The 24,202-nt window shown below is 45.6% G+C and overlaps 1 protein-coding gene across 1 annotated transcript in view; it reads right to left on the reverse strand.

The window, feature by feature from the left end:
* LOC310678420 (uncharacterized protein) overlaps positions 1–24,202 on the reverse strand; it is a 456,546-nt gene that overhangs the window by 22,043 nt on the left and 410,301 nt on the right. The window contains exons 11-12 of the mRNA XM_083442374.1: positions 13,257–13,368; positions 9,384–9,451 (exon numbers count right to left, since the gene is read on the reverse strand). Of these exons, the coding sequence (XP_083298500.1) occupies positions 9,384–9,451; positions 13,257–13,368 (180 nt within the window). The remainder of the gene's footprint in view (positions 1–9,383; positions 9,452–13,256; positions 13,369–24,202) is intronic.

Below are 24,202 nucleotides of genomic sequence, written 5' to 3' on the forward strand. Positions count from 1 at the left end.
ATGTTTAATATGTTATCAGCCTTCAGAAGAGAGTGACGGGGTGGTGGTGGGGAGCCCTGCAAACTGATGGGAAAGGAGCCCAGTGGCTCTTGGGTTACCGTTCTCTAAGTCCTGCGCTCTCTTCTGTTTGGGGCCTTTGTTCGGAGTCAATCACCCATTGAAAAGCAAGCCCTTCAGCTTATTATGCATTCTGTGTCTGAGGTGACCAGAACTATTTCCTGCATCTGGCTCTGGGTGCTAATTACCAGCTCAGGCACCTTGCAAATACCTCCGAAAACCTGTCACCCAGGAGGAAGAAGCTACCTTTTCAGGCTTACACACTTATTACCTGTTCTCTTTTCAACTTCCTAAGTTGGAGCTGTCTCAAGACAGCATTTTTGTGTTGTTTGCAAGCGACTCTCTCTTTCTTCCTCTCTCTCCTCCGTTCTGTCTCCCGCCGCCCCCCCCCCAACCCTGCAGAGTGCTTTTCTTACCAGCCCCACTGGTTGGTAGGCAAAAGAGAACAAGGGCAGGGAGTGGGGGGGGGGGCTACGCAGTAAACCCGTTTCTCCAGGAGAGGGATTTCATCCACTGAAATTCCCCCGCCCCCTTGTTGCTGGTATTTTCTCTCCTGCACCACAAACCACACACTGCACATATGTATTATCTCAACTTTATCTCAAGTTCTGACCTATTTCTAATGGCTGAGCTTGAGTGATTGCAGCCTAAAGCAGGAGCAGCAGCAGCGACAACGACAACAACACCACACACATACACACACACACACAATTTTATTGTACAATAGGATACAATAACCATTAAAGTAATTTATTGCTGAGGAATAAAACAAGAGTGAAATGGCTTTGCCCCTTCTCAACTTTGCCCTTTAAAAGCTATCACACAACCAAGAAGATCTTACAGTGCTTTCAGATGAACTAGAAGTCAAAATGCCACTGTATGAATTCAAAATCGCATGGCTTGGCTAGGTGAAAGACACGATTGGGATATCCAGTGGGTTCTTTGTATTTAGTATTAAAATAGGGGGTGGCGCTACCTGAGGCATGATGAGAGATGGGTTTCCCCCCCTCCCAAAAAAAATCATTCCATCCCAATTAAAAACACACACTCAAACACAAAAAGCTGCTTTGTGAAAGGAGACATATACCGTAGGTACCACGTGTTTAGGGGGGAAGGGGTTCAGTTGAGGAAATGTTGCAAGGAAATGGGTTTAAAATTATAATCCTCCATCAGGCAGTATACATAGTATGCAAGTCGCAATGTACCTCCATTTTATCCCCACGGCAACCCTGTGAGGTAGGCTAGACTGAGAAAGAGTGACTGGCTCAAAATCGCAAAACAAGTTTCATGGCACAGTGAAAAGCTGAGCATGGGTGTCGCTGGTCCTAGTCAGAGGCTATGACCCATGGGTAGGCAAACTAAGGCCCGGGGGCCGGAACCGGCCCAATCGCCTTCTCAATCTGGCCAGCGGACGGTCCAGGAATCAGCGTGTTTTTACATGAGTAGAATGCGTGCTTTTATTTAAAATGCATTTCTGGGGCCTGCCCGGTGTTTTTACATGAGTAGAATGTGTGCTTTTATTTTAAATGCATCTCTGGGTTATTTGTAGGGCATAGGAATTCATTCATTTCCCCCCCTTCAAAATATAGTCCAGCCCCCCACAAGGTCTGAGGGACAGTGGACCGGCCCCCTGCTGAAAAAGTTTGCTGACCCCTGCTATGACCACTATACCACACTGTCTCAGCATCTAGCCCAGTGTAGTCTTCTGACCAACAGGGGTTATCTGGGATCCCATCACTTAGCACTTGATTGAGATGCCAGGAACTGAACCAGGAACCTTCTATATGCAAAGCAAATGTCATATTGCTGAGCTATCCCCACCCCCACCCCACCCCAAGAATGCATTGTTGTTGTTGCTGCTGCTGCTGCTGCTGCCGCTGTTAATTCAACAAATATCCCACCTTGTCCACCTTGCTGCTCAGGGCAGCAAACACACTGACTAAAAAAAATTTTTTTAAGTAATTGAAAAACAGTTAAAAACATTCTGAGCTGTATCCAATGGCAGTCCTACACTGATTATGCACACTGGAATTAACTTAGGTCCATCAATGGGTCTACTCTAAGTAGGGCCAGCACTGACTACAATCCACTAAAAACAGTTTAAAACACTGTCTCAACCAGTGATTTCTGGTTTACCAGGAGAGGTGAGACTCTCAGAAATGTCAAAACCTCAGTAGCTGAACCCCAATTTTCCTCCAGTTATACTTTCAGTGGAATTTGGTAACTGCCTTAATCTAGAACTTGTTCAACACAGAAGTCTGCTTTCCAGCATCTGCACCCGCAGAACTATGTGACCAACTTTCTAAATCATGACCTCCTAGTGTATGTGTCACTTACTTATTGCCAATTTAGTCAGTTGTCATAGGTTCATAAGGCATAGACTAGGGATAAGGAACATGAGGCCTATCTGGAGTTGTTGGACTACAATTCCCAGCATGGCCATGGTCAGGGATGATGGGCATTGTAGTCCAACAAAATCTGGAAGGCCATGAGGGTTCCTCCATCCCTGTTCTAGGCCTTCTGCTCCAAAGAAAGACACATCTGCCCCAAACCACAGCATTCTGAGGACACTATGCCACAATCAAGAAGCTAGAGCAAAGGACTGATCATTTTCTTAAAACTCAAATCAAATTAATCTGATTAGTTGGGCACAAGGACAGGCAGCTCAAGTATAAACTAGCAACCTTCAAGCACAGACTACAGGCATAATCATGCACACGTCTAGCCAGAATCTCATTGAGTTCAAAGGGACTTGGTCCCGGGTTACCTTGTGCTGAATTGCTGCTTGAAGTGCACTTAGCCGATTTGAGAATTTTCAATCACAGTGCTAAACAATAAACATTTATTAATACATAGAGCGAGGGACACGGGTGGCACTGTGGGTTAAAGCCTCAGTGCCTAGGACTTGCCGATCATCAGGTTGGCGGTTCAAATCCCCGCGGCGGGGTGCGCTCCCGTTGCTCGGTCCCAGCGCCTGCCAACCTAGCAGTTCGAAAGCACCCCCGGGTGCAAGTAGATAAATAGGGACCGCTTACTGGCGGGAAGGTAAACGGCGTTTCAGTGTGCTGCGCTGGCTCGCCAGATGCGGCTTTGTCACACTGGCCACGTGACCCGGAAGTGTCTCCGGACAGCACTGGCCCCCGGCCTATAGAGTGAGATGAGCGCACAACCCTAGAGTCTGGCAAGACTGGCCCGTACGGGCAGGGGTACCTTTACCTTTAATACATAGAGCATGGTCTATCAAAGTTATGCATCCATGTCTCATCCATTTCAGTGGGAGAGTTAAACACATAGGGAGATGCCCAACTAAGTCATACTCAGAGTAGACCCTCAGAAATTGAACGACTCTTAATTTCAATGAGTAACACTAGCATTGTTGATTACCTATGTCTGATTCTCTCCTATTGAAATCCATGTGTTTTCAGTGTTTTATTACTGGCCAGACCATGCCCTCTCTTTTATTTATTTTACGGTATATATAACAGCATTGAACGAATTAATGGGCAGCATCCAGCCAAAGTTGAACCAAAATGCATTTGGTACTAACAATGCAAACCAATGCATGTTTAATCAGAAGGAAGCCCCTCTGCATTCAGTGGGGCTTACTTGAGCTTTAATCTCTCTTGCTGACATCAGCGGGAATCAGAATGCTTACATTTTGTTGGATAGTAGTTCTCAGGGAAAAAAACCGAAGCTGTAAATTTGTTTGCTGCTGTTGACTCGTTAATCCGCCATACTTTGGGGTGCCTGGTCTGTTTGCATCAATTCCCATGTTACTTTCATGGATAGCAAAGTTTCCCGTGTACATGTTGGAGAGATATCTGCAGCCTGAAGTTTAAAACAACAATTTTGGATATCACGCCTTTGAAAGCCTGGCCCAAAGTGTTTCACAAGTGTTTCAGTTATTTTTACTACAGCCTGCAAACTTGAAAGCAGGTGCAAAATGTTGACCTGGATACCTGCGCATGCTTTTCTCTCTTTTTCCCTCGTTCCCTCTTTCCTAATATAATTTCTAATTCATCCCTTTTCCCCCTAGCTTTGGGGGGTCTTTTTTTTCCTCTGCACATTTCTCGGTGCAAGTGGTACTCCACCACTCTGACGGGGTGCAAGGGAAGAAAAAGAATCCAGATCACAAAGCTTTAAAAAATTGTGCAAAGTGAAACAATCCTCCTGCGGACCCCAGTAAATAAAATAACAGCAGTGGAGTGATTTGCAAGCATGTAACAGGCTTTTTGTCTCTGTCTCTTTCCCGGTGCCTCAAGGGGGTTTCTGAGTTCTTTCTCCACAGGTTCACAATGTTTTGCCTCTTGGCTACAAAGACCCCAAGCTCCAGCCCCTCTTTGGAGAGCTCGCCTCCCCCTTCAAATCTTTCACATGCTGAGGATCACTAACAGCAGACTGAAATGTTCCAGTGGAGTGCAGGGCACTGGCAATTTAGGATTTCAGCATTGCAGGGTGGATTTTCAGAGTGCATCAGTGGTGCTCATGCTGAAATTAAAAACAGCCTTTCATGGTATCTTTAACTCTTCCATCACCAACTCTTCATTAAAAAAAAGAGGAAAGAATATGTAGGGCTGCTCACCAAAGTTTCCCTTGGCAATGATAGAAATAGTGAGAATCTGATTTGCAACTTGAATTTAAATCTTAATAGCTTGCCAGCAATATAACAGCTCTAGAAATGATTAGATTTGTTGGGTTTGCCCTGGTTTTATTTTATTTTGTGTCTTGCATTTGCATTCTGGAGATCATTCATTCAGCAACTCCGAACAGTTTGTGAAAAGCAAACTTTTAAATGTAAGGTATATATATTTTAATGTAGGGCCCCATCTTTCTACAAAACAGCTCACTCTTTCTGGGTGGCTTGTTAAATTGTTCTGCTGTGGATTCAGTCCACAATTGATTGATCCACAGTGGATTACTATGAGATTCTGCTTCCAGTGTTAAGGACAAAGGAGGCAAAGTTTCAATTTCTGGCTCATTAGGAAGCACTCTGCCAGGGATTGAAATGTGGAAAATAGTTTAAAGTGTGTATGTTTCATTATCAAAAGAGCAGACTACTCAAATCAGTTCATAACATGAACAAATGGTATAAAACGAGCTTGTATTTTAAGAAATAAAGGCAAAAAAGAAATTGTTGTGAAGTTTCAACTTTGAAAGATAGTTTTCAAATCCTGAAAGTGAGTTTATTTAGAGGACTTCCTTTTCTAGCAACCTTCTAAAGACACTGAGTCCTATACACAACTTAATCCCAAGTAGACCAAGTTAGGTTTGTGCTGTAAGTCACACTGTTTGGAAGATCCGTTCATCCAGAGCATTTACACCCCATAGTAGCTTACAAATTAATAAATAAAAAGTCCCTGCTTTTGGACCTTCAGTTTTAAAATGCATGGCACAAAAGGTAAAAGGGATGGGAAGGGAAGAAGAACACAAGCAAAATCATCCTGTTCTCCTACTATCTGCTTTGCAATCTTGATTCATGGGCATTTAGCAACCAATCCTTAAACTACTGCTTACACTTTCTGCTCATATTAAGTGAAACTTCAATTTGGGGCTTTGATTCTTGTACACGTGTATACACACACACACACACACGTATTCTTTGCTCCCCATATTCAATGCATCATCAAGTCATGGTCCCAGGAGCATGATTAGAGGACACACTTTGCAGCCTCCTTGCTGAAGTTTAATAGATCTGGGCCTGGTCACCACCTGGCTGTGAAACCAGTGGGTCCTGGGAACCCCCCATGTACACTGCCTTGTGGGATAGGGCCTCCCACCCAGCATGATCCCTCTGCTCTCAGGAGAGCAGGCTGCCAGCTGATCACAACTATCTCCCCAAAACCAGGGAGAGAGATTCAATTATAATCTAACAATGACTTTTACTGATTTTTATTTTTTTAATAAGCAGTGAAAAGAGTTTTGCTGATTGACTAAAGTTGCTCCTACTTGCTGTCCCAAAGAACGGGCTGCTCAGCTGTGTGTCCTGCACGGTGACTGAGCAGCCTTCTGGAGGCCACTTGCCAGTGGTGGGTGGGGATAGAGGCAATACGGGCAGAGCAATGAATGCAAATTTTCATTTTGTACAGGCTTCTGCACATGAAGCACTATCAGAGTTCTAACCAGGCAAACAATGGGTGCAATGGCAGGGAAGTGAGGGCTGTAGCCTGGGGAGAGTCCCAATTGCCCGGACAGCAGAATCCCAGGGCCTGAGATTCCCCATCCCTATTGTAGGGTCTGCTGTGCTGGGACTGTCTCTTGGGAGTGTTAGCTGACTAGGTCTTCAGAGAAGCTGGTACTGATGGTGCGCTTGAATCCCAGAGCTTTGCCCAGCAGACCTTCATAGTGAAAACAGGATGCTGGTGGTACTGGAGGCGAGGAGCAAGGCAGCTGGGAGATGTGGCTTGAGTCACACATACCCCAGCAGCTTCCATGGCCAGCCAATCAAAGGGCCTTTTCTCTTTAAGCCTGTATGCTCAATGATTGATCAAGTGATTAATTAAAGAGTCAGATAACTCTGCATAGTGCTAAACTCTGCATAGTGCTAAACCTCAATATATTTTGAGGATAGCGAAAGAAGCGTGAAGGAAGTTTATTTTCATAAAAGAAAAAGTGGGGAGAGACAACCAAAACCCCTGCCAATAATTCTCCAAAGGAAAATCCATTTTTGATCTTGTCTTCTCCGGTCCATATTATGCTAAAATGTGCTGGAGCTAAGAGGGTCTCTGGGGGAAAAAACCAAAAGTGCCCCTCAGCCCTGCCAATTAAACCCTCCCCCAAATTATCTGTGAGTGCTTTATTAGATTAATCTGCTGCTTATGTTGATGAAAACTTAGCGCTCTGGTTGATTATTTTTTTAAAAATTAATCTTTTAAAAACATCTTGTCACCCACATTGAGCCAATGAGATAGCATGATATATTAATCCTCATAGTTTTGTTTTTTTAATGCACAGCCTAGATCATTCTCCCCCACCCCCAAAGGCAATTGTCACACTAAAAAGACAAATTGTTTTCAACTTTATTAGGAATCCTGCTACTACTGTGCAGCGTCCGCCCAAAAACAGAAGGCTGTCAGGAGTCATCCAGGATGGTTGGGGTCCAGTAAACTCCAGAGAACAGAGCTATTCTGTTGATGACCTTCGATCAACAGCCCCAGTCACTCCACTTCAGTCAGCCGGACAAACAAACAAACAGCCCGATCATATGCCCAAACGCACATGATGGATGCAGATGTGAGGCTCTGAAAGGACCCCTTTGCATTCAGAAACACCTGCAGGAATTCCAGAAGCACTGGAATGCCTTCTACCCTAATGCATCCGGGGAGGGGGGTTGTGTGGATCCTCACACATATCTACACACACACAAAGCACCTCATCCCAGGGGATGCTGCTGAGCATCCCTTGCTCTCCCGCCGAGGTCAGCTGGGTCCAGGCTTGGCTGTGATAGAACAACTCCTGGAATTTGTGCTATCCCATCCCTGTGGTGAAGAACAGCGGGGGAGTTCTTCCTGTGGCATTCCCACAATGCCTTGCACCTGCTTGGGAAACCAAGAATGAAAGGATTCCTTTCTAATCTCTCGGCCTAATCCTCAAACCGTGGTTACAGCAGCAATGTCTCCCTCGCCAGAGAGAAAGAAAAGGCCATCCCCGATGTCAGTTTTGTGTGGGCAGTGCATCCAACTAAAAAGTCCGTGAAAGGTGGCGGAGGAGGGTGAAATCGAGGAGGGAATTTTACACACCTCCTTTCTGGAAGAGCCCCTGCTTTTTAGGCTGAACAAAAGGGCTGGCATGAAATGGGTGTCCATTGCCACCAACGGCATGGGCTTGTGGCACCTGCACACTACTGCATATTTCAAGCGTCCTCCCTGCTGTTAAAATAATTGCCTTATCCAAGCTACTATTTGAGGGTTGGGTACAATGCAATACCTCAAAACATGTAAGAAACATATTCTCCTGAGGGAAGGTGTCAGGATCCTGAGCTTCACTGAACAATGACTACATAAGCCAATGGTCTGGAATTGCAACCCGTGTTAGTGTTCATGCCATCTGCTCTCTTATAAATCACTAAGCGGTTGCAGAACATATACCTAACTTCAGTAACATAGCAAGGATAGGGAGATGGCAGGATCTGCCCCGGGTGCAACCTGGCTGGGGCACAAAATGGGCATTAAAGGTCATTCATGTAATAACAGTTATCAAAACAAATCTGAATTCTGTTGCATTTCTCCCCCCTCTTGAGATTGGAATAATGAGGCATGGTGATGGGTGAAAAGCGAGATAATCACTTTTTCTGAAAAGTTTGGTGCAAGAAACAAAATCTACAATTACTTTTTAACTCACTCCAAATTTTACCAATCACTCTCACTGTGGATCAGTCCAAAGGTAAATCCTGTTTTGGTTTTTTACTTTACTCATCACATATAATCCATTGGCTATTTATTTTCAATTTGTGTGGAACCTGGTCCTGGAAAATAAGGACTGTAGAAGCACCAGTTTATTTTGCAATTTCCACTTTCCTTCTGGGTTCTTTTATAGGAGAGGTGGTCTCACACGACATTTTCCAACCTGACTGTGAGGCCCCTTAATGCAAGCCTAGATCAAATATTTCTTAACTCTTTGACACCCATCTCTTCTCCTTTCTTTTCTATATGCTTTTTATCAAGGTATTTCACTTTAAAAATTTTGAAAACTTGCATTTTGAGCATGGCTGGTTGTGCAATTTGAAGCTGGGGAAAATATCTAGCCTGCTCCTGAAAAAAGCAGCACCCAGTGGTCTCAGCTGCTCCAGAATATGTCACTCTCTCACCCCCCCCCCCACAAACTTCCTTATACATCCATCAGACTCCCTTTCCTCTCTCACTGCTCACATGATGCTTTGTTTATAATTGCCTCCAGAGACAAGGGCCAAGTACCATTTCACCCCCTACCCCCAGGAGGTCTGCTAGATTCAGGGCCCCCACACAGTGAAACTTTAAACTTTTTCTGATGTCCCTGAGTGGTGCTTTTCTTTCTCTATTCAACTTGTGCCTACATTTTGGGTTCCAAACAAAGCTGTTCCCTGGACCTCAGAACTTCTAGGAGCAGAACTGGGTGCAAGCAAGTGCCAGACATTGTCCGCTCCTAAAGGATGCCAGGGAGCTGAGCCGCCCAGCAGCAAATTAGAAACTTTTGGCTCCTAAAGAATGAGCTGGGTTGTTTGTTCCTGCTCTCTGCAGCTGCTTCCCCCCTTCTCTTCCTCCCTCCCCCTCCCCCCCCCCGTTTTTTGTGGTTTATTACACACAGGGTCCTTGATGAATGGGAGCCCCTGTTTTACAGTACACCCCACTTACAGGACTTCTCTCCAGGCCCACCACAGATCTGACTCATCAGCAGCAGGGCACCGCCATCATAATTCTTCCTAGAAACCAGAGGATAAAAAGGGGTTTGTTGGAGGTTGGCTGGCCTGCCGAGAGTCCTGCCTGCAGGCCCTGCTAATGCCATAGCTAGTTGTTCAGGTCTTTGGCCGAATAAGGTAACAGAAACAAAGATTGTTCCCTTGTTGGGAAAGGCGACTGTGCCCAAGTTTGGGGCTGGGAGTGTGTGTGTGTGTGTGTGTGTGTGAGAGAGAGAGAGAGAGAGAGAGAGAGAGAGGCAGGGCACCCGTCCAAGTGGGATTAAGCCTGCGAGTGCAACTTTATGAGGTCTGGCTGGGTGGCGGAGAGACTCTCCAGAGTGGAAGGAGCCAGTTCAAACATAATTTATGACATGTCACTCATAGTTAGAGGCGGCTGTCGTTAAGAGTTAATTGTTGCATTGTGTTCAGCGTCTACTGATAAGAATTCTATAAGCTGCTTACATGTTATCATAACTCATGGGTAACAAGAGAGAGAGAGAGAGAGAGAGAGAGAGAGAGAGAGAGAGATGTAGTAAAGGGAAAATGAAAGTGATTACTCACCAGTCATCATCAGCAAGTGAGTGAGTGAGAGGCTGTTGTGGGATCAGTGCCCCAGGTGTAACTCAGGGGCACCTGAGGTTAAGCTCCCCTTGGCTAAGGACTCATTGTGTGGGCCACTGATTTAGTCATGCTCTGTCTACATCAATTCCCCACCTGTACCTTGGGAATATTTATCCCCAGAGTGTGCTATTGTACTGTAACTAGACCTGCACCGTAATTGCAGAATTATGTTCATCCCAAGAACCTCAGTCTTCACTTATTTATTTTTTAAGTTTCAAGCCCTCAAGCACTCATATACTGGCTTGAAAGTGCATGGTTCTTGCTGTTGCTGCTGCTGCTGCTGTTCCTTGTCAGGGGAGGGGGAACAATTTTTACAATTACTACTTGCCTTTATAAACCAGTCCTTCCTCCGCAGAATTTAGAGCAATAAAGAATATTTATCCTCTCTCCTTTTATCCTCACAACAACCCTGTGAGCCAGGCCATGCTGATATAGAATCATTGCAATTTAAAACTGTGGTTGAAATGAATCTTGGAGGTCATCCAGACTAACCTACGGCTTAATCGGAATATTCAACATAGGATGCATCAACAGCATTCATGAGAAATGGCTCTGAAACCTCTGTTTAAATGCCTGCAGAAAAAGCAGAGGAGGAAGTCTGTTCCACGTTGAATTGTTTTTCTTGTCGGCATGTTTATCTGAGTGTTTTAGCAAACTCTGCTGCAGCTGCCCTGCCAGTGCGCCCCATCACACCATCCTCCCCGCTGCACATTATCTAGCACGAAAGGCAGAATTTGCGCATCCCTCCTGCGCAAGTTCTAAATGTACAGGAACTCTTGAGAGTAGAGGGTGTGGCATATGAATTTATCAAATTAAATAAAAAAAGAGTAACTTGTACAATTCACTCTGGGAGAGACATGCCAGTTTCACCCCTCCCAACTCACACAAACAAGTCACATCCCACTCCCCCCCCCCCCCGGTGATCTGGATGCACAAAACAGTTCTTCATTCATTCCTAGCTACTGCTTCGTGTTGTCTCCCAGAGCCAAACTAGTTGTGCCCCATTTGTTCAACCACCTGTTTGCTCTGTTCACAGATAAAACAGGGAGGTAAGTGATTTTAACATCAATAGAGGCACGTGGTGTCATTCCAAATTCAACATCCTCTCTGCAGATCCACGTTGGCTCTCAGAAGCAGGGGTCTTGGAGTGGGCTCTGCCTTCAACAGCAACCCACGCCCTGGTTATTCTGACAGTTGATTGCTGACAAGGCTTCTCTGATGCGCCCGGCTTCAGAATGCAGCTGCATGTTTGCTCATGGCCTTGCACTGCCGCGATCATATTACGCCCACCATGGTTGTCTCTAAAGAGAGGGATTGGCTTTAAGCCCGCGCTGTTCCTTTTTAAAGCTCTTAATGGAGTAGGCCTTGGATGTCTTAAAGACCTCACCCATCAGACCCAGGCTTAAGGAGATCTTGGCCAAGACATTATCTACTGTTTCAAAAATCCACCATTCCTCCGCCGGCACATATACCCCGTGTGGGTCTCGCCTTCCATTATTTCACCCCTTAATTCCCTGCATGCTGCATTTCCATGCTCTGATGTGCGGCGTGCGGTTTGCAGCGAGAAGGAGACGCACCTTTGTGAAGGTGAGTCCGCCGATGGATGACATGTTGACCAAGGAGTATTGGGGAAGCTTGAGTTCAAATCCGCACACTGACATGGAGTTTCTGGGTCTTCAGGAAGTCAGCCCTATTTTCTAGTTAGTTTAGCTGAAATGGCTGTCGCCAACCACCACACAACACTGCTTTAAGAAATAAGAACCAATGGATTGATGAGGCACATTGCACAGGTAAGCTGCTATATAGATTTAATGACAACACACATACACACACAATCAATCAATCAGTCAAAACCCCAACAACCCTCCATTAAATAATAAGCTAAGACAGGGACAAGATACAAAACAGGTCCACTGCCACTGTTGGTAGCTAGCTGAATGGCCTTAACACAATGCTGTGATATGAGGTTGTAGAAAAACCAAAGCTTTCTAGAACTAGCCCTGTTAAACTCTCATTTACTGAATGCCACGTTTAAGATTCAGAGATGATCAAATTGTATTGACTAGCTTTAGGTAAAGTTTTTAAAATTCTCTTGACTGCCTCTCATGACAAGACAGATTGATGGCTTGAGAGGAACTGAGGAAGCTTCCTCATACCGCGTTACACTGGTCCATCTAGCTCACTATTGTCCACACCAACTGGGTGCAACTTTTCTGGATTGTAGGCAGAGGACATTCCCATCCTTCCTGGAGATGCCAGGCAGCGATGTTTGTTGTGCTGATGGGTACATTGTGTAGAATAGCTGCTTTCAGTTCATCGCACTCTGGATGCTTCCAGACTTGTTGCTATTTTGCAGGTGGGATTCAGTGACATACCAACAAATTCAGGTCACACCAACACCATATACTTAAAGCCCTCTTATATCACTTCAGCAGCCATGGCTCCCCCTCCCCACAAGGAATCATGGGCGTTGTCCATTGTTAAGGGTGCTGAGAGCTGTTAGGAGGCTCTTAACAAACCAGTTATCATGATTCTTGGGGTGGGGGGGGGAGGAATCCATGATAGTTAAGGTGATATAGGAGTGGGTTGCACTGCTAAAGTGGATTTGGACACCTGCGCAACGAGCCCACTCCCAAAACAAACCGGGCCATTCTGCAGTAATGAAAGTTATGGGGAAGTGCACTGGAAAGGGTGGGATCACCATTGCGTGAAACAGTGTCATATCAAACCTCCCCACAAACAAATCAGAATGAATGCTCATTTGCATGCAGACGGATAACGTTGAATGCTCCATAAACACAGGGCCGGCCCACCCATGAGGCAGACTGAGGCAGCTGCCTCAGGTGGTGGAACCCCAAGAGGTGGTGCCCCCATGGGCACTCCGCCTCTTTCACCACTGGCAGAGCAGCACTGAGACGGCGCCTTTCCTTTTTGCCTCAGGCAGCGAAACAGGACGTGCCATGCCTGAATAAGCAGGTCACCTGGGGGCAACCTTTGTGGCCTGGGCTTGTGGGTTGATTCAATGTGGTGGGAGCAGGGCTGAGTCCTCCCTAGCAGCAGTGGACACTGAATTGGTTCCTTGCAGCACTTATGCTTACTATGGACCTTGTTTTGAGGCAGATGTGTTTGTATTTAATGAAGGATAGATGTGTAGTTATTTTGGTACCCAGATGAGATGCTCCAGGGTTGAGAAAGACATTTAACTTACCTGAAATCTTCAGAGGAAAGGTGGGCTCCCTGCCTTTTCCTCTGGAGCACCAAGGCCAAAGACACAGCTGAGGAACTATGAGGTGAGCTGGAGTTGTTCCCCAATAACACACCTTTTGGGAAGAAAATCAGTGGGAAGGTTTGGCTTTAACAGTTAGGCTCCAAACATAGTTGCATATACCTAGCCTGTGGCAGGCTTTTCTGCGCAGGTGGACATGTACACCCACATCCTCACAGCATGGGGACCATTGCGGGCCAGGCCTAGCACCTCAGTCATATTTAACTGTACATCCTGACACAGCTGTGGTGTAGTGACCAGGAAGCCTCTGATTCACATCTTGCTTCTCCATTGAACTCACACTTCCTCAGTCTTTATGCTACTCCATCTGCATATGGAATGCGAAGAGAACTGTTACAAGGAGTACAAGATAACGTAGATTGAACTTTTTCTTTTCTTTTTTTAACGCTTTGAAGTGCCATATAAATCTATGGTCCTTTCATAAAGTTTCCTTTCCAGCAAGGAAAATTATGGCCGGTATTCCACACACACATTCTATGAGCACCAAGTCTTTTGACTGCGCAGCAAAACTTCCCACTCCCCTCTGCTATGGGATTTTCTCCAACCCTGCAAAATAGATTGGGAGAGGATGCAGGGCACACTGGGAGAAGAGAGGGGGTAGTTCTGCTGCGCAAATGGAAATCCTTGCACTAACAGAACAAGTACATTGGCTACTACTCCTATGTGTGGGAGCAGTTTCTCTGCTTTGCTGGATCATGGAGAAAAGAAGAGTCCTCACTTTAAAGTAGCATGTGAATAGAAGGACTGCAAATGCCATTGAATGCAGCCTTTGGCAGATGGGCTTTTGCAATCTCTCATTTCACTTGGAAAGTTGTCTCCCAAAATACATGCTTCAGATGGTAGGGCTACTCACATATGGAAGAAAAAGATGTTTGAGCCACTTCTGAACCTGTAACAGATCCACATGTTGGGGAAAGGAAGGGCCAAATTGGTCAGTCACCAGGGGTGAGGAAGAGATTTTGTCTTCTCTTATGCATTTCAGTCTGATACATCTTTACACAGAAACAAGCCCTTCTGAATTCACTGTAGCTTGCTCCCAAGTAAGTGTACATAGGATTGCAGCTTTAGCACATGGCAGTAATTAAAGTTGCTCTGCAGGTATTTCAAGGTGGGTCCCCCTGGCTGTTCCCACTCTCTCTTTATGCACAGAATTGTATTCTAGGTGATGCAAGTTCAGCAGGAAGGAGCTGATCATTACAGATAATTTCTACAGCTCTGTTCAGAATGCAGTGCTCAATTTTTCATTTAACATTTTAAGAATTACATCCAATATAGATTACATCATGCCCAATAAGAGCCTCAAATTTACAATGATATTACATTACTCTAATAGAAACCCTTCATGTCTGTTGACAAACCACCCAGATCTTCCCTCCAGATCAGTCCAAACAACAGTAATGCAAGTTCATTAAGCCATAATTTTATTTCAACTGAAATGTCTCACCTGTGGTATTTTAGGTTTTCATTTAAGGCCCTGAAGCTGTCTTTTTAGACAGCTCATCAGATTCCCAAGTCCTTGCTGTAAGAGTGAAAGGGTCACCCAATCCCACAGGAAGCTGAGTGATCCCTGATAAATCTGATTAGCTGCAAACATTTCCACATCAGCTATCAAGGCTTAACTGAACAACAGGAATCTTTTTTTGCTGCATTGTATTGCTGTGACTTCCACCTTCTTCACTGAAATTTGTCTCCATTGACCCTCCTGTTCTTGTGCTCGCCTAAACTCCAGATCCTGCTCCTGGCCTTCCTGGCAAAACTTTGCATGGATAAGGACAGCCTGCTGGATTAAGCTAATGACCCATCTAGTCCAGTATCCTGTTCTCACACTGGCTAACGAGATACCCAAGGAAAGCTCACAAGCAAGACCTGGGTGCAACGGCACTCTTCCCTCCTGCAATTTCTAGCAACCGGCATTCAGGAGCATTGCTCCTTCTGACAGTGGAGGTGAACATAGCCAGCAAGCCTACTGGCCACTGATATCCTTCTCCTCCATGAATTGGCCCAATCCTATTTTAAAGCCATCCAAGCTGGTGGCCATCAGCGCCTCTAGTGAGAGCAAATCCCATAGTTTAATGATGCACTGCATGAAGTACATACTTTTGTCTGTACTGAATCTTCTAACATTCAGCTTCATTGGAGGTCCACATGTTCTAGTGTCATGAGGGCGAAAAACCTTTCTCTGTCCATATTCTCTATGCCATACATGATTTTATACCAGTGGCGTAGCGTGGGGGGTGCAGGGGGGGCCGGCCGCACCGGGCGCAACATCTGGGGGGGGGGCGCGCTCGCACTCGCAGCTCTCTGCCCCTACCTGGCTCACTCTCTCTCTCTCACTGCAGTGCTGGCTGTGCGAATCCGATCCGAGCCGCCGGGTCACCGCCCACTGTGGAGGGGAGAGTGCCAGGCATGCGGTGCGGTGCGGAGAGAGAGCGAGGGACTATCTGGGGGAGGGACAGTGCAACGGGGGGCGCAAATTACTTGCCTTGCCCCGGGTTAGGGGGCACAAATTACTTGCCTTGCCCCGGGTGCTGACAACCCACGCTACACCACTGTTTTATACATCTCTATAATGTCTCCCGTCTTCTAAATGTTGGATTCTCTAGCAACAACAACCCAAATGTACAAGGTGTAACATCTTTCCCCTTTCATAAATTAAATATTACGTTATCGGGACAGAGAAGTTCTCAGGACAGTGTCTCATAGTGCAACAAATTTAATCCAGTTTGAAACCCATTTAATTGTAAGACGCTTCCCTTCCTGGCTCCAAATGCTGGGGCTTAAGTAGCCTTTGTCAATGCTCTGTAGCCTCTTCTCAGAACTGCAGTTCCCAGGGCTCCTTGGGTGGCAGCCAAATCAGTACAAGAGGCTTGATAAACTGGTTCAGATTTATAGAGTCCCGAGAAGACGCTGGGTGTTATTCACACCAACCAGAGTGTCATGGTTCTGCTTTTTGAAGTTCCTCTCAGCAATGCCCAACGGGGAACTCGCACAGGGAAGTAGGTTCTCCTTTGAGTTTTGTATAAGGAACTCATGAATTCACTTGTGGGTAATTCTAATAGCCTCTGAAACTGCTGGTTATGTTCTGTGTTATCCACATGCCTTCTCCCCTGCAAAATTATTTCTAAAATTCAGCATCAAAGTAATGCAAGCACAACAAAGTTGGACATATTAAACTGACTTATGACAGGCCATGGGTCCACCTACCTCACTATATTCTGCTAATCTGACTCCAGGTGGCTCCATGAGATTTCAAGCAGTGGCCTTTTCCTGCCCACCTACCCAAGTTCCTTTAACTCAGAGGTGGGGAACCTCAGGCCTGGGGTCTCCCATGCAGCCCTCTATGTTTCCTTATCTGGCCCTCAGGACTCTCCTGGACCATGCCTCTTCCCCAGGTCACACCCTGCATCAGTTCTCCTCTGTGTCCTCCTTGGCTGCTTTTACCTGGCTGGAATATGATGCATTGTACTGGCCTAGAAGATGGAGAAATGTGGGTGGATGTAGACATCTCTGATGTTCATAAGGCTGGAATGTAGCCTTTTGTATGAAGGTGTGCATCACATCCATTAAAGCTCTGCCCACTTTTGCCTGCAGCCCTGCCCACTGCTGACATGCGGCCCCTAGAAGGTTGCCTATGAGGCTGTATGGCCCTCAAACTGAAAAAGGCTCCCCCCCTCGGCTTTAGTTAATGATGCCAAGAGTCAAACATTGAGTTTTCCCATGAATGTTAGGTGTTCTACCTTTGAGCTGCAATCCTCAATCCCAATATTTTGTGAACATTCTGATAAACGAGAAAAGCACATGTTCATTGTATGTCAACGTTAATTGTATGCAGGTCATCTCAGATGGTGACAGCAGTCACGAAATTAAAAGACGCCTGCTTCTTGGGAGAAAAGCAATGACAAACCTAGACAGCATCTTAGAAAACAGAGACATCACCTTGCCAACAAAGCTCCGTATAGTTAAAGCTATGGTTTTCCCGGTAGTGATGTATGGAAGTGAGAGCTGGACCATAAAGAAGGCTGATCGCCGAAAAATTGATGCTTTCAAATTATGGTGTTGGAAGAGATTCTTGAGAGTCCCATGGACTGCAAGAAGATCAAACTGATCCTTTCTTAAGGAAATCAGCCCTGAGTGCTCACTGGAAGGACAGATCCTGAAGCTGAGGCTCCAGTACTTTGGTCACCTCATGAGAAGAGAAGACTCCCTGGGAAAGACCCTGATGTTGGGGAAGATTGAGGGCACAAGGAGAAGGGGACGACAGAGGGCGAGATGGTTGGACAGTGTTCTCGAAGCCACCAGCATGAGTCTGACCAAACTACGGGAGGCAGTGGAAGACAGGAGTGCCTGGCGTGCTCTGGTCCATGGGGTTACGAAGAGTCGGACACAACTAAACGACTAAACAACATCTCAGAGCTTATGTGGGGAGAATCTCCTGGTGGATTATGCTCTGTGGGGTGCCAGGGACTGGCAGGCCCCTGATGATTGTGCGACGGAGACCACGGCGCCAGAGGAGGACCCAGGAAAGGGAGGCAGCAATTTATGGGCTTTAGGAGAAGGGTCCTAGAAGTCAGAGAAGGAGGTGGGGGCACAGGGCAGGTTGGAAGCAGAGGGCGAGGCTGATCAGATGAGGGATGGGCCAGTCAAACTGCTGCCACCATCTACCCTGCTGTCTCCTAAGAACCAGGAGGGGCTTGAAGAGGCAAGCACAGCAACGGCTTCCAGGAAGAAGAAGTCTCAGGTTGCATGTGCACACTCCATCAGACAAGGGTACATAAACCTGGGGGCGCATGGTTCCACTGTTGCGTCAAATGCTCCACCAGGCACGGATCTGGAAAATAGTAGGCACTAGAAGTGTGTGTGCTTTTGTCAATAAAGTATTAACTAGCCGGCATTTGCCTTCCTTGGCTGGGTGTGAACAGGACATGGGGTTAGCTCTCCCTCCCATTCTTCCTGGTGCCCACACTCTGCTGCCTGAAGTATCCTTCTCACCTTGCTCTGTGGCAAGAGTGTCTCTATACATGAGGACTACATGAGTAATGGTTGTAGCATTGGATTCTATTTTTGTAACTAAAGCTGAACAAAGAATCCACTTGCTAAGGAATTCAGAGTTCAACTGATTTGTTAGCAAACTCCTGGCACTGATAAAACACTTACATAAAATTATCGGTGAATATTTGCTATCTTGTGCAGATTACATTTCTTCCCCACATTAGAACTGGATCCCATGGAATCAAATGTGCACTTAACTATTTGTTTTACAAAGCAGAAGTGGAACAGCCCAGTTAAACCAGCTCACCTTCATTCCAGAGCATTTTTTGCATACCATGTAATTTCCTTGTCTTAATTTTTTAAAGCACCTGTTTTACTTGGGCACAATCCAAACAAAGTTAAGCACTTGTCAGTCCCAGGAAAATCAATGGGATTAGAATGTGCTTAGCTTTGGCTGGACTGTGCCCTTAATGTTTTGTTAAATCTCAGGATGGTTGCATATATTCCAAAGTTACTCTTTTGAATAAAGAACCTTCTTTAACAATTCCTGGACTATTCCTGCCAAGAAAAGCAGAAGAGGCATTTTAATACAAACATTTTTAGCAATTCTGGGAAGATACCTAGACAGTGAAGGAAAATGTCTATTGTGTTCTGCATCTATCAATATTTATATACCCATCTGTTATTTATATGTGGATGCAAAAAGAGTTTTGACTTCCAGCACAAAGGAAAAGCCCCCTTTCTACACCAAAAACCAGGGATGTCCTTAACGTTAAAAGCAAGATCTGAAGACAAGGATGGAAGCAGCCCTCTGCAAAGATTTACGGACAAACAAACAAAAAATAGATAAATAAATAAATGCTAACCAGAAAGTAACCACTAGGAAGGATTGTTCCTCCTGCCCTGCCCCCCCCCCCGCCCCATCTCAACCCACTGCAATTGTTTTTTAATATGCTTTTAATGACCTGGTCTCCTCATACCTACCTCCTTGCTTCCCAAACTGTTTGTACTGTCCCCAATAACACTCAGTGGAAAGCTGTCACTCCTGCCTAAATCCTTCCTTAGGTTGGATGCGATGCCGACGTTAGACAGGGTCAAGAGGTCACCATCGATTTTGGAGGCCACCTGGAGAGTCCAGGCCGTGAACTGACTCAAAAAATTTATATCAGAGCTGGAATGGCCCACCTCCCAGGGTTAGGCCTTGGCGAACATTCTGCCAGCAGGATGGGGCCTGCCTGCCCCAGCTCAGAAAGAGGCCAGAGTTGTTGACCCTGTTAGCTGACCTCTTCAAACTTCTGGAGAATTTTTCTGGCAGTTACCACGGCGACTGGGCACTCCAAGCTTATCCTTCTTACTGGAAGGGGGGCGGAATTAAGAAGAAAAAATGTTAAAATCTATCTTGCAGAGATGCCTATCAGAGATCAAATGCATAAAATGTTTTAATTGTTTGCTTTTTGCGCTGTCTGCTCTGCCATTAAGTTCAAAATTCTAACATCGAGAAGATAATTAATATAAAAAAAAATGTTTTGAGTTTCCCATTAAAAGTGAGGAGCGGTGCCTCTTCCACCACAACAGCTACTTCAAGATGTGCTGGTTAAAAACCAGAGCAAAGAATGTAAATTCAGTCCAACCAATAATTTCACCACCAACAGCAACAACTAAAAGCCCGCACATCAAAACTTTATTGGCTTCTCCTTTTTTAAATGGTCTGATATAAACACAATTTATTTATTTATTTAAAAAATCCTGTCTGATATAAATGCTAATTGACTCCTTCTTAAAATTATCAAAAGTAAATATTATACTATAAAATGATAGCTGTATGCATGGGAGGGAGGGAGGGAGGGAGGGACTAGAGTTACCTACTGGCATTCAGGAAAGGGTGTCAATTACTGGATGTAAGCAAAGTCGAAAAGAAAGTTTGTGTGCCTTAGCAAGTGCCCCAAAGGATATGAGGAGCAATCCTAAACATGCTTTCTCATAAATAAATCTCACTGAATTCAGTGGGATTTTGAGTCTCTTCACAGAACTAAGTTCATAAAGTTTCTTGGTGTCTGGAAATTAAACAGAGAGACAAGTGGTTCAATGAGTCATGTAGACTCCATAAAACTCCTCTTCAGGATTCTCTCCCTACCCCTCAATTCTTTATTTAAGAATTAACACAGGGCTGCAAAATCACCCTTATATGACAAGATATAACATATCAAATAATGTTTTGGTGAAAGAGTGAACAATGGGAGTAATGGAGTACAGCAGAATATCAAATGCATAAAAATGAATCAATGAGCTAATTATATTTAATCAAGAAAACAAGTTTCAAGAGGCTAATGGAAATGGGAAGAAACCAAAAAAGTATGGGTAGAGGAGGCAATAAGAAGAATATTCTGCAAAACAATAGCTGTAGAGATATATCGCTATAAGAAGACAACAAATCTCTAAGCAAAATTGTTAAGAATAGTCTGAATGTTGAGGCTTTAACTTCCAATGTGCAAGAGTGTGTTCAAAAGGAGTCCTTTTGCTCTTTGCGCCAGACCAATCCACGTTGCAGTAAGCTAACTGAACTTCAGATTCAAGCAACGATTCATAGAATTTTAGAATTGGAAGGGACCATGGAGGCCCATTAAAAGGTAAAGGTAAAGGGACCCCTGACCATTAGGTCCAGTCATGGCCGACTCTGAGGTTGCGGCACTCATCTTGCTTTATTGGCCGAGAGAGCCGATGTCCAGCTTCCGGGTCATGTGGCCAGCATGACTAAGCCGCTTCTGGCGAACCAGAGCAGCGCATGGAAATGCCGTTTACCTTCCCGCCGGAGAGGTACCTATTTATCTACTTGCACTATGACGTGCTTTCGAACTGCTAGGTTGGGAGGAGCAGGGACCAAACAATGGGAGCTCACCCCGTCGCGGGGATTCAAACTGCCGACCTTCTGATCGGCAAGCCCTAGGCTCTGTGATTTAACCCACAGCGCCACCCGCGTCCCCATGGAGGCCCATTACTTTGGGCCAATCAGTGCACATAGCAAACGGCCATGATCCAGAATTCAGAATGCTCACAACTCAGTTCACAATCCAAGACACGCATCCCATGCTTCTGCAAAGCATCCAAGGCTGGATTGTGTCCAGCAGAAGATTGGTGTCCCTGGATCAGGTTCCCGGTAGATAGCCATGTTAGCCTGCTGCAGCAAAAATGTTAAGGAGACAACTTGAAGCTGAATAAATTTGCAATAAAAAATAACTTCTAAGAAGACTAACAAATTTATCGCAATGCAAGCTTTTGTTAGCTAGAGTCCCTTTCCAGTGGCGTAGCGTGGGGGGTGCAGGGGGGGCCGGCCGCACCGGGCGCAACATCTGGGGGTTAGGGTTAGGGGGCCCAAATCCACGGGTTAGGGGGCGCAAATCCACGGGTTAGGGGGCGCAAATTACTTGCCTTGCCCCGGGTGCTGACAACCCACGCTACACCACTGTCCCTTTCATCAGATGCATGGCATATGGGCACTTTTGTAAGGTTGGTGCAAGCTGAAGCAATCACATCGTGATTTGAAATGTGAATAGATACACCCAGTCCACATTCTCAACATTCGGCTTTCTCTTTGAAAACAGAAGCACATACAGGCAGCTGCAATTGGAGACTGGGGAAGAAAGATCTTCCCCGAGCCCCTCCAACCTCAAGTCTTCTGCTTATCAGTGCCAAACACACCACACCTGCAACCTTTCTATGAATTCTGCCAGCCAGGGTGGACAATGCTGGCTTAGATGGACCATTAGTCTGACATTATAAGGCAGCTTCTTCTGCCTTGTACAGAAACCGGCTCCAAATCTCAGGCCTCTGCAACAGAACTATGTCATTCAGAGAGGGGTGGATGTGTTATAGTGAACACTGAATGTAGCAGCTCACTGGGTTCATTGAGTGATCAGTTGGGACAGTGAAGCTTTTCTTTTGACATTTTCTGTCACATTCTTGTGGAACAGCTCTGTCCATCCGAGAGCGTGCCCTTCCTGGTTGCTGATGAACTCATGCTGTGGGTTGGTGATTCACATGAGAACCATGGTGCCAACTCATTCCCGGGTGACATGGTAAAATGCTGACTGTTCTGCCCACAGCCAAGCACCCCCTTGGCGACATTACAAAAAAAGGCCTTGCGGCTGGTAGAGCTGTGAGCTCCTCAGGCCGGAAATGAAATCTCAGTCTAGTTTGGAAGCAGAAAAGCCTGAAGTGGTAGGATTTCATCAAGAAAGCCTGCAGCTCCTGAGTCACACACTTCATGGGGAGGAGATCCGCTGGATGCTGGTAGGATGCAGAGGTATAATGAGGCCAGAAAAGAAGACTGGACTTCTGTATCATTAATAATTGGGTAGCAGAGGGAGGTTGGAAAAGTACACATTTTCTTATGTCTACAACACTGTGACAGTGATAAACTGTACCATCAGAACACTCTCTTCTGCATTTATTAGATGCACAGAAGTGCTGACTTCCACTTCACTTCCATATCTAATTTCAACCTATGCTTGGGATGGGAGTAAGCCAAGGCTATCACAGACCTACCTCCATTGATTCCACCATTTGCTGCCTGGTGGCGCTGGCGCTGTGGGTTAAACCACAGAGCCTAGGACTTGCCAATCAGAAAGTCAGCGGTTCAAATCCCCGCAACGGGGTGAGCTCCTGTTGCTTGGTCCCTGCTCCAGCCAACCTAACAGTTCGAAAGCATGTCAAAGTGCAAGTAGATAAATAGGTACCGCTCTGGCCAGCTCCCTCGGCCAATAAAATGAGATGAGTGCCGCAACCCCAGAGTCGGCCACAACTGGACCTAGTGGTCAGGGGTCCCTTTACCTTTGCAGCTCAGTATGCATGTGCTGATGTTACTTAGGAGAGGGGAAGATTCACAAGCTGGTGGCTCAGAAGGGACATGCCCCACAACCCGCTTTGTTTTGTGGGGGTAAGGTGTCCTAACCTGCCTTCCTTTTGTTACAGTCTGGGCCACCAGCTTCTATTTCCTCCATGGAAATAAATATCTCCCTTCATGGCTATCTATGGAGAAACATTTTGCAAAAAGCATTCACAAGGGTGCCCAACAAATCATTTATTTCCATTTTGCTCAGGTGTATTCTCACAATATCTGCTCCCACACTGGCCAAACCTAGTCCTGTCTCCTGCTCATTTTCTCCTTTGTCTGTTCCTTTTGCCACCTGCTAAATGTTTACCATCCTGCCATCAACCCTGCAAACATACTCATTTTCCCCCAGGTAAGAAAGTGAACAAAAGAAGTTTGTGCAAAACCTTGCTTGCATTGTCCACATCCTGCCTGTTCATTGTATCCCTGAATCCACTACCATGCTTCTGAGGCATAAGACCCCTGCAGGATTCTAAATAAAAGCAGACATACTCAATGGATTAATAATATAAAAAAACAAGCATTCATACTGGATGGTTTTAGGCAAGTCATTATATCCTGACCTGCACACCTCTAGCATGAGCAATGCCTACCTCACATTATAATACATTTTGTACTTCAGAAGTGGAAATAGACCACCTCCAAGCATGTTGTATAGATGACTTTTGATCCAAATATATTTGTGGGCATACATAAATGAGAATCATTTCTAGCACCATCCAGTAAATAGAAGACAATACTCCAAAACTCAATTCAAAACTCTCTCTTTCCTCAGGTGCTGATGAGTGGGATGAAGCAGAGGGTGAATGTGACCTGAAAAACCAAACGTATGCCGAAACAAGCCAAAATTTGCAAGGATCTACATTGGTCAACCAGAATCAGCAAGGATATATGTCTGCAGCCATCCCCACTGTTCCCTGTTGGATGAGGACTGAAGACCACATCAAGAGAAGCAGCAGGAATGAGTATGGTGGAGTGTTTAAGTTCCAGG

This window comes from Podarcis tiliguerta, assembly GCF_965153285.1.
Source record: "Podarcis tiliguerta genome assembly, chromosome: 5".
Classification (NCBI taxonomy): domain Eukaryota; kingdom Metazoa; phylum Chordata; class Lepidosauria; order Squamata; family Lacertidae; genus Podarcis; species Podarcis tiliguerta.